Here is a 16,453-nt window from a genome sequence, read left to right as displayed (position 1 = left end):
ATTACGTTTCAGCTAATATTAAATAAATTAATATTATTTATTGTTTGATATTCTCGACTAAAGGCAGAGAGACTATTATCTTTATAGATGTAATCTGGATTATTTATTGATGACTATAATTTTTATTGGTTTTGTTGCTATATGTAATGATTATTTTTCTTGTCGAGAACACTTATATTATTATTTGTCAATAATTTGTTAGGATTTTTTTAGCTAATTGAGAAAACTTTCATCATAAATTAAATAGGATTATTTTTTAATGTTCTGGAGAAATTTTTCAGTCGCCAAAATTAGCCCCAACTCATAAATATAAGTTTGACCTCAACCTAAATAATCATGGTTAACATCAATTGAAAATAATCTCGACCAACACATAGAATTTTTTCTTTTGTTAATTTGAATATCGAAAATAAACTTTGACTGAAAAATAACATAAAGGAGGATTGACTAAAAGATATGATCAATATTGATATTTTTTAATTATTAATAGTACTTTACTATTTTAATAATTTTTCATTTGATGGTAATTAAAATAATTTATCCAAACAAGAATTCAATTCTTTTATCTGAGCAAAACATTAACAAAAATTAAACAATTTAAAATAAAATTATTTCAAATTTAATGTATTTGAATATCTTAAAAATTATGAAATTTCTATTGTAAAGAGAAAGTGGATTTTTCTTAAATAATATTTTTAAAAGATTTTCAATCCCAAGCTAGTCATCTAAAAAATCTTTGAATAATTAGTTTGGAAAGGATATTTTATAATGGTTATATTGCTGTTATTTCTCCTTTTTGTTACTTCTTGAAATTTGTTATGGATTAGAGCTGAAACTACTTGAATTTACAGAATATGTTGAGTTATAATTAGATCATCCTTGAACAATGTTAAACAAAGGAGATTCATTTGACCTTTTCCAAAACTTGTTTATTAACAATGCAAAATCAACAAAGAGAGAGTCTATTGAAGCCATGACAAAATTATGCTTAATCACCGATTCAACTTGTTGACTCCGTAGCAGAAAATTAGAATAGTTTAGTTTCTCAGAAATAGGATGAAAGGAAGGAATAGGGAAAGTGGAGAAAACAAAAATTGAGTTGCCACCATTGAGGGATCTTAATTTGGTGCCAAATATATTCCTTGAGTACATATAATTCATTTTCTTTATTACTTTTTGAATCTCAAATCGGAAAAGTACACGCATTAAAGTTTTAAGAACTAAACTTTAGTAAATATTTCAAGCATTACTGTGCAGAAAACTAAATCTGTAAAATGCTCTTTAGCTTCTAATTTATGTTCTTTAATTTTTAACTGTGCAAGTCACTTATCTTTTACCTTGATGAATCTATGAGAACATCTATGATAAGGGAATCAAATTAAATTGATAGAATAACACTTGTTTTTGGTTGAGCTCTGCATCCACTGAAAGCAACAAAAAATAAAAATCAATTAGGACCATCTGTGTTTTCTTTTACATTCAAATTGTTCTAGATTTGACCAAGGTCGTGTGCCACTTCACCATTGTGTTTCATTTTGTTTCTTAAATGATGATTCTCTCAATGTGTGAATAGATCTTCATGCACCCATTTAAAGAAATAAAAAAAGGATCAAAATTGAAATTACAATCTGCATATATAACTTACTTTACACTGACAAGCAGGATTCAGAACTACTGATTTCTAACATGTCTTTTCCTGAACTTCCAAAACTCATCCTTTTTCCTCTTAGCTTTCACAACACCCATCTTATTTCTAACCACACCAATCAAGGATCTCCTATCCGTTCTGTTTTTCATTGAAGCTTTAACATCAAGAATCGCCCGAAGCTTCTGGTAAGAATTGGCATCCATTACTTGACCATTCTTGACCATCTCCTGGTGATAAAAGAATGCCTGTGCAAAATCTCTAACACGGAGAAATGCATATATGATAGTTGAATAAGTTACAGAATCTGGCTTTAAGTTACGATCTGCCATCTCTTCCAACAACTCTGGCAGCTTTGAGTGTCGCCCTCCTCGTGCATATGCATTCATCAGCATATTGTAAGTCAACAATGTTGGATGCAATCCAACTTTACCAAATTGAGATATTACATCTCTTGCTTCCTTGTAATGACCATGTTTAGCAAAACCATCAACTAGAGTATTGAATGTCACACGTGTTCCTTCAACTTTCTCCCTCCTCATCAACTTCCATATTTTCATTAATGTTTCAGTATCACCAGCTCGTCTAAATGCATCTAGTAATGCAGTGTAGGTTTCTATGGATGGTTTAACACCTTCCCTTTGCATGTTTTCAAATGCTGCATAAGCTTTTTCATGCCAGCCACTAACTGAATATGCATGGATAAGAGCTGTGTAAGAATGTGAAGTGGGTTTGATACCATCTTTCCTCATCTTCAAGAATGTATCTGCAGCCATGTCACTCATCTTTTTCTGCTTTCCATATGCACTGACTAGACAAGTATATGATTTGGCATTTGGCTTCAACCCTACATCCAGCATTTCAGCAATCAGCTTCTCCACAATCTCAGGCTGCATTTTTCTGCTGTATGCATACATTAGAATGTTGAACGTAGCTTCAGTGGGCTTAATCCCTTTATCTTTCATCTCAACAAGAAGGCCTTCAGCTTCTTCTACACGGTTGGATTTACAATATGCATCCATCAGGGTGTTGTACATAATAGCATTTGGGGAAACCCCTTTCTTCTCCATTTCAGATACGATGATGAGAGCTTCCCTCATCAAACCCTCAACACAAAATGACTTTATGAGTGCACCTAGGACTTCTTCACCCCACTTGACTCCTTTTCCATTCATTTTTTCAAAAAATTGCCATGCATCTTTTGCACTGTGGCCAAGTTTTCTCATAACAATAACCATAATAGAACATGTCACTTGATCCGGAAGAACATTATCAGCTTCCATTGACTCATACACTTTCCAAGCATCTTCATACCTAAAACAATCAGGTAGACTTCAACAATAAACTCTTACAATACGGGGTATTTTAGAGAGGGGTGACGCTGTTCTGAACAATGTCAGAACATTTGTCAAAGTAGGCAGAGATGAAACATCTTTGGTTGTTTTACATTGTTTTCCATACAATAATTAAATATCTTAATCATAGATAATATTTAATTTTTCACAGCAGGGGTAAATTCTAACATCTTAATTCTCTGACAAGTACCAATGAAGTTCAATAGATTTTATAGGTGTTCATTGGACTCTTAATAACAAACCTAGAACAAGACAAGCCCAACAGATAAAGAAAGGACTTCCATCCATCTGCATTAATGGAAAAACTGACTGGTGTAAAGAGACTAGGGATTGTTTCAATCAATGAAAGGCTCCAACAACCAACACCTGGTTGGATCATCTGGTAAGATATATTTTACACAAACAAATTAAGTTATATATTTTTTGCAATTGGACTAGAATACAAATGCAGAAAAAATTCTAAAATAAAGTAATTTCAGAACAGTATACTTCCAGTTCCACCTTTGAAGAATAATATACAGTAGCAAAGTTTCCCTAACTATTACTAATATATTAAGAAACCAAAGTATAGCCCATCAAGAAAACTTGCAAAAGAATATGCACAACCACTTGAACTTCATGCTGAAACTGATGTGCTAGTGCAGTTAATATTCATGCCATAACATTGTCAGGTTGTCATCATTGATCAGAATTCTAGGTAAACATGATGAAATAAGTAGTTTCCAGTGTTGAGTTGAAACATAATTAAGAAATGGCATGGCTTATACCACTGCTTGGATAACAAGCCTGTAACACCTTGTTCATTTCCTTATCTTCCAAGTCACTACAACAATTATAACAATGAAACAAATGGACTAGTAAACAAGTCAATTAATTAAACGTGGATCATTCTAGTAAACAAGTTATTTTACTTACATTTGCATCCTCTATTAATCTTCCCATGATCCACACAAAAGCAGCAAGAGAAAAACAAGCAAACCACGTGATTTTGCAAGAATATTTTACCTGCCACTAGAAAGAAGGCCTGAAATTGCAGCATTGTAAACATGAGCATCTCTGAACTCCTTGGTGGACGGTAAGTTTGAGAACAAAACTATCAACTTATCAGCCATCCTCGCCTTCCCCAACAAAGGAAACAACACAGTGCAAGCCCGAGGTGTAACCAGTGAAGGTTCCTGCGACCTCATCCACTGAAAGAAATACAAACAAGACACCAGAAGGTGCTCCTCCCCAAGTGATTTCAAAACCTCCCAACAATCTTTCTCACTAACCCTTCCTTCGTATTCAACCAAACCCTCTTCCAGAGTAAGATTCTGAGGCAAGTTCCTTGCAATCTGAACAATCTCTCCCACAATCCCCTCAGGTAAAGGCAAACCCTTTTTCTCACACACCCTTTCTTTCTTTTCTTCAACCAAGGAACCATCCTCCAAACCCGTTACAGATTCTTCTTCAACAAGGTCACTGGTGTCAGAAGCAAGGTGCCATGATATGCGACGGTTCTTCTGAAGCGACAACCTTCCTTCTTTTCCCGGGTCTTGGAAGGAAATCCTAGTGCGGGTTTTGAAGAATTTGTAGATTGGATCATCTGGGTCACGAGCTTCTTCTTCTACTTCTTCTATTGTTTCTATGACCTCTTGTTCTTCTGGTTCATGTTCTTGTTGGAGATATGGGAGGAAAATGGGGGTTGGTGAAGGTTGGGTGGTGTTGAATGGTGAAGCACAAAGACAAAGGGTTTTGGAGATTAGAGAGGTTGAGATTTTGGAGTGTGTAAGAAAAAGAGGTTTTGAAAGAGTATGAACATGAAAATGGTGTGAAATGGAAGAAGAAGAAGAAGAAGAAGGTAGTGTAGAGTGTGTGAGGTTGAAAGCCATGGCTCTCTGTGAATGCAAACAAAAGTTATCTTCTTCCCAAAGCTTGCTGATTCCTCACATGATTCCCTTTCCCAGGTTCTGCACCGAGTCAAACCAAAGAACGCATAAAAATTTTCAATTTCGTTTTTCCTCCAATTTTAGTTTCTTACTTTTTTACATTTTAAAAAGTCCATAATTTTACTTTGATTTTAATTTTATATATTTATATTTTTTCGATTGATTTAATTAAATTATAAACATAAAAATATTTCTTCAAAAGCACAATAAGAAAGTACTTTAATTAATCAACATACAAAAAATAAAACACAAAAAAAAAGGTTAAATCAAAATCATTATTTAAAAAAATATAAAACTAAAGTCATAAAAAAAATTATGATTTTAATAGATTTTCCCACCCATTCACCACTTACGAAACAAAACAGTGCAGGGCGACGGCGCAGCTTCTCCTCCCAACTTGCCGTAGACGACGACGGCGACGGCGCGCGACTCGTGACGGTGGCCGAGGACGACGGTCTGTGACTCGACGGCGAGCGGTTCAGAAGAAGGAACGAACCAGTGAGGGGCAGCAGAAGAACAAGAGTGAAACCCTAACAAGTGCCTGATCAGCCCAAACAAGTTTCTACCATATCTTCCGATTTGAAAGTGACGTGGTTGTGTTTCACAGGATTGGAAATTAGTCATAGTGTTCGTACCAGTTAGTCACTGGATTGGAAATATCTATTGAAATATTATATTATAGCTGAAGCATTGTTACAGGCTCGGAATAGTACTGAAAGGTGTAGGTGTGTGTAAGCATCCAGCAATGGTCGATGTCAATAACTTGACTTGTCGAACCTGTAACAATGTGGGTCTTGGTGATGGCTCTGATGGCTTTTTCTACTGCCTTCGATGTGGCTCGCAATTTGAGGATGTCATGGACACTGCCGTCGATGCTGATGATCTCTTCAATAAGGGAGAAACTACTGGTGGGGCTGTCTACATGGCCAGTCACCTACGGCAACGACCTACTGCAGTCAAAGCCGAACCCATATCCCAATATGACTCATTCTATGATTCCCAGTCCAATTTCATTAGGAATCTAGGTTTGGATGATGACACTCAACGAAATGAATCTGTTCAAGTTAAAAGAGAGGATTTTGATGCCGATCAGTATTTTGAGGAAGGTCCTTCGGTTCCTTCTGATTTTGGAGGCTCAAAAGTTGCAAGCTTTGAAGATTACCACAATGAGATAAGGATGCGGTATGTGATGGGGCTGCAGTTGATGATTGAGCTTCAGTGTGAAGCTTTGGTGAAGGACTTTAAGGTTACCCCTCTAATTTGTGGCTTGGTTGGGCCAATTTGGTTGAGGTTTGTCTCTAGGACTGGTGTTTTCGACGATGACTGGCCTGATAAAGTAATCCATAACTCTGAGATGCAGAATGAAGGTAAAACAAAGTTTCCAGTATTATATTTTTACATTTGAATTACAATACATGTGCTCTGTTTTGTTTCATGGTTTGGTTCTGTACGTTCCAGTCAATTTTCCTATATAGGTTTGGTGCATGTTCCTGGCTCAGTAGTAGTGAAAGTGATATTCCAATTCTTGGTTTGTTTTGGTTGTAAAATATGTGGGGCATTAATGTGTCCTGTTCACAAAAAGGTTTCAGTAAATGCTTTCTGTTTCTCTTAAAATTTAATGAAACCTAGTGATTAATTGACGTGTTCACTCTCTCTAGTATATCATATATGATAGTCACAACTCAATTTCATATTCATTAAATTTGGATTTAGTTATCAAATTTATTGTTTGAGCAATAGTGTAACAGGATGATCTTGACAATTTTATACTAAGCTTTCATGTTTATCAAGTGTGTAGTATATAGCTTTTCTGCACTCAATGAGATGCTTTATTTTCATCAACCATATCTTATAGTTTGTTGAGTTTATTTCTTCATTGGTCTCAGATGAACCAGAAGATTATAGGCCACGCTCTAAACACAGAGCGGAGCCCCACAATATATTTGGTCAGCGAGCTGTAATGATATGGTTTAGGTCTTTAAGAAAAAGGATTCCACTATCTTGTACTATTGCTGTTTCATTTCTGGCATGTCATGTTGCCAGAGAAGCTGTCCTGCCATCTGACATGATGAAGTGGACTTCTGAAGGGAAGCTTCCGTATTTTTCTGCTTTTATTGAAATTGAAAAGCGCATAGGACAACCTTCAAGTGCATGTCCTATTAGTTCAAATGTTATGTTCAGGCCCCAGCGAGCTGTTCCAGTACAGAAGCTAGAGTCATTTGCTGCATCCATTGCTCAGTTCATAGGCTTGGAGTTACCTCCAGTTAACTTTTATGCAATAGCTTACCGTTATCTTAAAAAATTATCACTTCCTGTTGAGAAGATTCTTCCTTATGCATGTCGTATATATGAATGGTCAATGCCTCCATCTTTGTGGTTATCCCTAGCCACCAAGTATTTTAGGCTACCTACTCATGTATGCGTTATGTCAATTCTAATTGTAGCAATAAGGATATTATATAACATAAATGGCTTTGGAGAGTGGGAGAATAGTTTGTCTCGTAATGATGATGCCATAGACAACAGTGAAATGGGTAAAACTTTTGCCACCAATAATGGACATGATTTTGGTTCAGAATCTAAAGATTCAGCTGAAGATCAAGTGGGACCTCAAAAACATGAAATGGATTCTGCCTGGCTTATCCAACACCTTCAAGCAAGATATAATGAGATTGGGGATACCAATGGTAAAGTTATTGTTTACTTATGTTATTATCTTACGAAACTGGACCTATGTTGCATGAATCCATATTCTACTTGTGTCCTTTTTTCGGAACAATTAAATGGCTATCTAACATCCAGTATTTGTGCACAGAGCATTCGAAGGACTTGCGTACGTATCTCAAATACTGTAGGGATGTTGTGTTTGCTGGATCAGAGTCAGCTTATGGGAATCACGAGGAAGAAAGTATGATAGAATACTTGTGGAATTTTTATCAGAATGAAGAGGTAATTAAAGAACTTTGTTATTCCATTGACATGCACCGGCCTTTACAATTAGGATGTCTTGAAATTGTTTTAAGGTTTCAACTTCTTTCTTTATATCTTTCCTGTGAGATATTCTAAGAAAGAAGTAGCCCCTATGCCTGTCCTCTTTTTGTGCATGGGACATGGCTCGGCTGTTACTGATTTTCAATTTCCTTCATGGTAAAGCTTGGAAAATGAATTGACTGCATCAATACTTCCTAAAGGACATCAAAATTCCATAAAAGTGCCACAAAAATTGGCGCTGACTTATTTCCTGAAATCAGTTTTGTACAAAATAGAACAAAGATATGAATTTCTTTCTGTTTCATGTAAAATTGAGGGGCTCCATCAATTGCCAGCCATTTATCTATCTCTAAATTTCTTAAACAGGTTTTGTTTTATAAAGTTGATTGGGAGAACATGCTAGAAAATGACATGTTACTTGGAAGTTGCATTTACATGTTACTATTTGAATACATTGACTTACCAACTGTCAAAATTATAACATAACTGTTTATGATTCATGTGAGAATTGCTCAATTATTCATGGGTCAACTAATATTTCACTGTTAGTACCTGACTCTCAGTTTTGTGGTTCTCCAACGATATGTAATTTGAATCAATGAAGGGATGTGCATTTATACTCTCTTAATGATATATTTAAGTAACAAATGCTCGTATTGTGACTGCAGATAAAATTTGTATAAAATTTGTACTCCTGCATCTCCTAAATATTATGCAAGGAAGATTTCATTACATATAAATTAAGTTTTATAAGTTTTATCTATCAGCCTAGGACTGTCTACTTTCCGGAAGTTGTTTTTGTTGCCTGACTACACTGCGAGAATGCCTGTCAAAGTATGTTGTAACGATTTTTTTTTTTTTTAAATTTCAGGATATAAAACCATTAGAGAATGTAGAGCAGTCAAATTCTTCTTTCAACCAAACGAGGTTGAATGATAAAGAATGCATTGACAGGACCTCCAAGCAGGAAAAGATCAGAAAAAAAGGTTTGAATAATCTATTTCCTGATGATGAAACCTGTCTTGAAGATGACTTGCCTGGAAGTGTGGATGATAATAATTCACAGGAGAGTTCATCAGAAGATGAAGACTCAGATTCCAATGATCGCAATTCAGGAAAACCTCGAGTCAGAGAGGCCATTAGACAGATGAAATTAGACATGGAAGAGAACAGGTTTTGTTACATACCACCTAGTTTGAAGCGAAAAAAACTTGATTATATCCACTATGCTAGAAAGAGGGATGAAGGTGCCCTGACCTATGTTGCCCATGCTGATTATTACATTTTGCTTCGGGCTTGTACCAGGATTGCACTAGTTGACATTCGCATTTTGCATATCGGTGTGTTAAGCCTTGAGAGAAGACTTGGTTTTTTAGAGGAACAGACTGATAAATGCTTACATTCGAAACCAACTAAGATTTCATGTCAGTTTTGTAGTGATCAGGCCACGCAAAATGGATCTGATGATCTTCCTGGGGGGCTATCAAATTTGAATATTTGAGAACTGATTCTTCATTCTTGTTCAGTTTAACTACACTAACAACTAGGATACTTCTTTTCATTTTTTTGTTTTTTCTTTCGCTTTCCAATTATTCATAATAGACTAGATAATATGAATTATAAGATGAGACGATGAGAACCAAAGTAAAAAATGAAATGACATGAAACTTTTCATTGGTAATGCAAATTTAGAGCATGTTTGAAAGATGAATTTTTAAAAAATTTCTAAGTGTTTTGGATCTGTATGTTTGAAACAGTTGAAAACTGTGAAAATATATTATTAAGTTAAATTAGTTTTCTAGAATCTCAAACGCATCTTTGTAGTTTGGCGTATTTCCCTCAATTATCTATTATGAAAGAATTAATTATAACCACTTGTCCTTACGTTTTATATATATAAGGATAACAAAGATCACAGAAAACAACCATATAAGGATTATAACTCAAATTTGTGTATCTCTCTGAATTTAGTGTGTGTGATGATGTATGAACATGAGACACCGAATTGCAAATAAATTATTAATTATAATTGTAGTGCAATCTCTAACCTTTTTATTATCGAGAGGTTATTATACACAGAATAATGTTTACACATATATTTACACTTTTACCTCATTCATTGTCATTTCTCTTATGTCATTATCATTTTAGATAAACTAATTCTTATACTTAATTATGTATTTCCAAATCATGGGAAAGAATAATTAATCTCGCTACCAACCTCTCTGTGAGTGCCATATACCTTATCTAAATATAAAAATTGATCCTATCAATGACTTTAGACAAAGCGATATGGGTGAGTCCACAATGTCCCAAAATTGAAATTCTGTACTCCCAAAAATTATGGTCCTTCAGACGACTTTTTTTTGTATTTTGGGGTTTATTTGATCTCAAATTTGTAGAAATGGGTCCGTTAAATATTTTTTTATAAAATAGGGTTAAGTCGTTAGAAGGGAAGACGACATTATAGGTGAAGTCGTCCTCCACTCTACTGGTTTCCTTTTTTTTTTTCATTTTAAGAAAGTGAAATCGTATTAAGAAGACCGGTTTCTACATTAAAAAAGTGAAATCTCCTTTCTAAATGACGACTTCATTTTTTTTTTAATTAAATACAATTTTTGTTATCGTTGCAGTTGCAGCTTTATATATAAAACTCTTGAACTGAATTGTGTTTCTTAAATGATCAGAATAACATTTAATTTCATTCATGAATTCCCAGACCATCATGATTGGATATTTTTGTAAACCATTAGGTGAGTACACTCTATGTAGAAACAAACATAAAACCACATTGTTATTATACAAAATAAAATATAAACTCCAACGTTAAAAAAAATAATAATTAAAAAAAAGCTGAAAAGTGAAATCATTATTTATCATGACGACTTCACTTTAATGTGAATAAAAACCGGCCTTTTATAGTACGCTTTCACTTTTAAAAAATAAAAATAAAAAAATCGGCAGAGTGACTAATGATTTAACCCTATTTTGCATATAAAAAAAAAAAAACCAACGGACCTATTTTTATGAGATAAAATAAACCTTAAAATACGAAAAAGCCTCCTTCAGACACTGTCATGTCATGTACATAGTGGCTGATGATTTCTTCTCTTTGAAATTACTTTAGAAATTCCTCATTTTGTACATGCATCGTTAGTGTTAAATAAAATATTGAAGCTATTTAAAAAAAAAAAAAAAAACTAAGAGTTTTAAACAAAATAACCCTTACATACAATCTCGAATAGAATACTTAGAAGTAATCACCCCTTCTTTCTATTTAAAAGTCAGAAGCAGCTTTTGTGAGCTCAAATTTAGTACTATTCCTAAACCCTCTTCATTGATTATTTTCTCAAGACGAGAAACATATTCAAGGCACATCTTTTCATTCAGAAAAAAAGAAAAAAAAATCCTATATATGATGGTCATCCTTGCATCAACTAAAGCTGGGATTTGCAGCAAAATATGCTAACACCCCAACAAATGGTGCATTAATGTATGTGGTGGGTTCAGATTCCCTAAAATCAAATCGATCATCGACATAATCATCATTTTGGTCAGGTCCTCCAACAATGGCACCAACAAGTAGATTAGGATTGGGATTTGTTGAGTTGTAGTAGATTGAACCTTCTTTGCATGCAATGAAGTGGGGATGATCCTTGATGGAGGGCAAAGAAGAGGCACGATGATGAATACGTTGAGGATAGTAGTTGCTGTACCCAACCATGTAGGATAGTCCCATTGGGTTATCACCCAAAATGTAATCAACTTGTCTCTTAGCATGTTGGCGAAGAGTTTGTGCACTCACATAGACATTGCCACAAGTGATGACTTGTGAAGTGTGTGTTAGGTAATTGGCATACACCAGTTCAAGGAAAGCAATTGAAGTTGCATGCTGCAAATTGCTGCCTCCGGATCTGTACACAAGTCCACCAGGTGTGTACTCCATGTTTGAGCTTGGTGATTCAGGTATCATTGTGCAAATGAAGCTCTCTGCTGAGGACTTGTAGGACTCAAGAGAGTACATGTTTCCTTCTATAACTTCCTACAAATTTCATAAATCTTTCTGTTATCAACGATATGCATGTGTGTTTTAGGTTTAATTCTAAATTTTGATTTGATCGTCACCTATCATGTTAGATATTATTATGAGTTTTAATATCTTAATTATACTAACATTTGTCATCTTATGAAAATTTGCACTATTGCTTTATTCTTCCAACTAACTTTTTTTTTCTTTCACATTTTACCATCTAATTTTTAGATTTTTACACTATTTCTAATAGGATGATATAGGTGTAAAAAAAAAGGGACAAAAAATTAGTCATACAAATCTAGTAATAGTTGAAAGAATAAAATTTGTACTCATTTGTTATTTTATAATGTTAAATATCTTTTTACTCTTCAACTTGAAATTACAATTCATCTATTTTTCAAAATTTAATATATTTTGATTTTAAAATTTGAAAAATAAATGAATATAATAATTTTAATTCAATCATGTTTAATGTCTTTATATTGAAAGAATTATATCTGTTCACTTTTAAGGTTTGTGAACAAAAATATATATTAATGTTTGAAGACTAAAATATATTTAATCTTTATTTTATATATTATATTGAACAAAAGTTCAGTGCAGTTTTATAAATATGTTTGTATTATTTTTCAAACTATGCTACCTATATAATCTATCTAATTAAGCCTTTGCTATAGTTAATATAGATTATCAAGTGAAACTCCAAATTGAAAAGCAAGCACTTGATTATTGTGTGGATGTGTGAGAAAATATAAATATGTAATGACATAAATTTGGTGATTTTAAAGTTGTGGTTGAAGTTTGTGAAGGAGTATATGAGGGTGACCTTGGAGAGAAGCACGTTGAGGCCAGCATGCTTGTTGTCCCAGCCAAACTCATTGATGGTGTCTTCTGCACCAAGAGTTTTACCATTGCTTTCAATGTAGTTCAGAAAATTATCGTCCTGCGTCGCCCTCCTTAGCCATGCAGCTCCCCATAACAGCTCATCCTACCATGTTCATTTTAAAATAACATTAACTCATCATCAAAACAAAACACAACCAAATGTAAAGACAACTATGAAAAGCCAAAATCTATTGAGCAATTACATCCACTGTGCTACCTAAATGGGGGAGTGGGCACTGAGCATTATTGGCAGACCTAGACACATGCATGTGACATCTTCCAACTACCAAAATTTTTCACATGGCAGATACGGCACGCATAATTATAGGTAAACTTTTATTATTTTATAGTTATATATTGAAATTTTAGTTTTAGTAATTAATCCGCTAATGTCTAAGTTATATTAAGGGTTAAATATGTTTTTTATTTTTTAACTTTTAATGAAAATTAAAATTAGTTTTTAAAAACTTAAAATTAGTTCATTTTGAAAACTGTAGTTCAATTTATTCCTCAACTCTAAAAGTATTTAAATTTAGTCTCATTAACTACATTTTGTTAAATTTACATAGTTTATAGATTTAATTAATGAGATAAGCCTTTATTAGTGATTGATTAAAGAAAGTGAGAGTGAAATGAATTACCTGATAGCCATTAAAATCACAGTAATAGGGGCAGGCATTATACTTGAGATTTTCATTGTCACTGTAAGCACCCCTGTAGTTATCTGCAAATTCAAAGGCAGTAATAGCATTTCGAAGCAATGTCTCTGAGTAACCGGGGTCTGATGACCGGAACGCCATGGATGAGGCTGCTAGTGCGGCGGCGGTTTCGCCGGCGACATCGGAAGCGGCGTTTGGTGCATCAATAGCATACGTGGTCCTCGCTGTATCCATGTCCTCTGGCCTCTCCCAACAATCGTGATCTGAGTTTGGATCACCCACCTATCACATTCACATCGCGAACACAAATAATTAACTAAGCATATAACAAGTAAAATAAATTTTTAACATTAGTAAAAACAGTGGAAAACATGCATTACACTTGTCCTCTTTTTTTATATTATAGTATAAATTTTATTAAACTATGAAATAATTTTTTAGTTATTGTAATAAAAACTCAATTATAAAATAATTTATATAGAAAAATAATTATAGAAATCAATGATTGTTATACTTTAATTATAGGTAATACTTACTTTTATTGCATAAATAGTGTTTTTATTATAAACAATTATTTAAATCTAAAAAAGTAATTATTAAATTGGTAAAATTAGAAAATATTTTTTTTACAAATACTTATTTGAATTGCTAAAGATTGTTAAACTAGAAAAATAAATAAAGAAAGAAAAAAAAAAGTGAATCTCCTTTATTCATGATATGAAATTAAAGTGGATAGAAATCAAATCAGTAATCAAATTATTAGTTGTTCCTTTATTCTTTTTGCTTTTTAGATCACCTATATTTCCTTCGTGACTAAGTATGACTGTTATAATTTTATTTTTATAGAAAAGTAATTTAGATTCTTTTTATCACAAAATATACTTTTAAGTAAATAAGATTTTAAAAATTGTAATAAAGATAATGGACTGCTTTCGGCTTAATTGTTTCTCATTTTATTTCTACAATTAGTTGTTTTAAATATAAAACTTGTCACAAACATACTTTTCAATTTTATCATAAAAAAATATTTTAAACAAAATTAATCATCATATAAATGCTTCCATCTGAACGTATTAAACTATAAATAATAATAATAATAATATATTAATATGTAATGAAATCCATTAACGTAACCCAATGTATGTGTCATAAGAATCAAATGGAAAAAGAAAAAAGGTTCTATTGTCAACGTCAGCAAGGACCATTTTTAAGCCTATGAATTTTTCAGAAACTTTAAGAATGAAAATTGTGAACATGGCCCATTTATTGGTCCACCCTCTATATTTAGTGGAGTTACTTTCATTTATTATTCAAAAATACTTTAATTGTGCTACAAAAGGAAGAACACAAAATGAGTCCTTCTATTAACTCAACTTTCTCTATAAACTAACAAGTGTTTGATAATTCAAATTAACAACTTTGTCTAATACAGAAATATAAAAAACACTTAATTATGTTGTACTACTTATAAAGTTAAGTTAATTGAATCTACAATTATTGTTTTTTCTAGTTGAAACTCTCCAACTTTAACTTTTCAGTCCAAGTATGATTAGTTGAGCTAATTCTACTGTCTACTATTCAAAATCTATTATCAAAATCAAATGTTACTCAAAACGGATGAACACAAAAGTTTTATAAATCCTTCAAATCTACCAGGATTTCAGTAAATTTGTTGCTTTTAAACTTTTGAAATTATCCGTGTCTCAAACAAATCATAAACCCTAAGCATAAATTACAGATAATATTTTTAAATCAAAATTATGTATTATGTTTAACTCGTAAAATTTTACTACTTCAAACGTACAAATTTATTTCATATCACCAAACTGAATGAAGGAGAGTGAGGAAGCGATGGCATCACGTTCACCAACACAAAATACCAATTACTTTCGAAGTAAAATTAAAATAGATGTTGATGCAGTGAAGAGGAATTGGAAATAAGTAATTTATTTACCTGAACGAAAATCCGATTAGGCTGAGAAAGAGTCTTGAGAAGATAATCAGTGGCCCAACGAACTGCGACGAGGGCGTTCCTGAGCTCATTGGGAGGCATGAGGTCTCCGAATTCCAGCACGCTCCACGCCAGCATTGTGGTGGTGAAGGCCATCGGAAACCCGAATTTCACGTTGTCCCCGGCGTCGTAGTAACCGCCGGTGAGATCCGTGTTGTAGTTCCAGCCGTCACTGAGACCGGAGTTCTGTCGCCAACTCATTCTCTGATCCTGCGGCAGGACTCCCGATCGCTGTCCCTCGAAGAAAATAATTGCCTTCGACAATGCGTCCCAATAGTCATGACCGCTTCCCTTTCCGATCAACATTCCGATCAACGCCGCCTCAAACACCGCCACATAGAACAGCCTCCTCCACGCCTTCATTTTTCTCATCAATCACACACACTCCTCTCAACTCAAATCACGTGCTTCCGCATTTCTCACTTCTTGTTCGCTTCCCAGCTTTTATGTTCCGTCGGTTCAATTCCTTTTTCTTTATTCCACCTCGTTGTGTTATATACGCTGTGTTAGATCGGTTCCGTTTGTCGTTACCTTCCCGCTTTTAACACTGCACCAAACTGGATTCTGGCTTAATCAAATCTCGTTCTATGCTACTAATCCTACAACATTGTCACACCTCCACTTTAGGAACTTCCGGTTATTCACTTCATTAACAACGCTAATTAAAGTAATAGTAAAGTAAAATATTGTTTTACCTCTCATTCAGTGATTAAGTTGGTCACATTAGTTTCTGTAAACTGAATGTTTATCATTTTTGTCTTTCATATAAAAATACCTTTTCTACGCAAACCTAATCACAACATGCGACTACATTAATCAATGCTTTCAAATACGAAAATGGTTATTTAAATATCTAAAGAGATTATCGAGATTAAATGGAGAACTCTGAATACATTATATTCTGCAATTTCTTATAAACAACATATGCTTTCGAGAAAGCTTGTCC

General features: G+C 33.6%; 3 protein-coding genes across 3 annotated transcripts; 1 reads left to right on the top strand and 2 right to left on the bottom strand.

Annotated features, from left to right (window-relative positions):
* Positions 1 to 1,425: 1,425 nt before the first annotated feature.
* Positions 1,426 to 4,995, bottom strand: EMB1006 (Pentatricopeptide repeat (PPR) superfamily protein). Its single transcript, XM_028055898.2, has 2 exons — positions 4,006 to 4,995; positions 1,426 to 2,959 (listed from the first exon to the last, which is right to left on the bottom strand). Exons 1-2 carry the CDS (start codon positions 4,869 to 4,871, stop codon positions 1,672 to 1,674), a joined length of 2,154 nt encoding a protein of 717 aa, XP_027911699.2. The 5' UTR covers positions 4,872 to 4,995; the 3' UTR covers positions 1,426 to 1,671.
* A 272-nt stretch (positions 4,996 to 5,267) lies between these two features.
* Positions 5,268 to 9,480, top strand: MEE12 (maternal effect embryo arrest 12). Its single transcript, XM_028054131.2, has 4 exons — positions 5,268 to 6,295; positions 6,815 to 7,615; positions 7,744 to 7,877; positions 8,791 to 9,480. The coding sequence occupies exons 1-4, from the start codon at positions 5,674 to 5,676 to the stop codon at positions 9,418 to 9,420; spliced, it is 2,187 nt and encodes a 728-aa protein (XP_027909932.1). The 5' UTR covers positions 5,268 to 5,673; the 3' UTR covers positions 9,421 to 9,480.
* A 1,646-nt stretch (positions 9,481 to 11,126) lies between these two features.
* Positions 11,127 to 16,167, bottom strand: LOC114169330 (endoglucanase 24-like). Its single transcript, XM_028054442.2, has 4 exons — positions 15,451 to 16,167; positions 13,479 to 13,778; positions 12,779 to 12,940; positions 11,127 to 11,961 (listed from the first exon to the last, which is right to left on the bottom strand). Exons 1-4 carry the CDS (start codon positions 15,877 to 15,879, stop codon positions 11,353 to 11,355), a joined length of 1,500 nt encoding a protein of 499 aa, XP_027910243.1. The 5' UTR covers positions 15,880 to 16,167; the 3' UTR covers positions 11,127 to 11,352.
* Between the last annotated feature and the right edge of the window lie 286 nt (positions 16,168 to 16,453).

The sequence above is a fragment of the Vigna unguiculata genome, chromosome 11, assembly GCF_037176805.1.
Source record: "Vigna unguiculata cultivar grain cowpea cultivar isolate G323 ecotype 2 chromosome 11, ASM3717680v1, whole genome shotgun sequence".
NCBI classification, from domain to species: Eukaryota; Viridiplantae; Streptophyta; class Magnoliopsida; order Fabales; family Fabaceae; genus Vigna; species Vigna unguiculata.
Note: the sequence above shows the minus strand (reverse complement) of the source record. Positions and strands in the feature narration are given on the sequence as shown.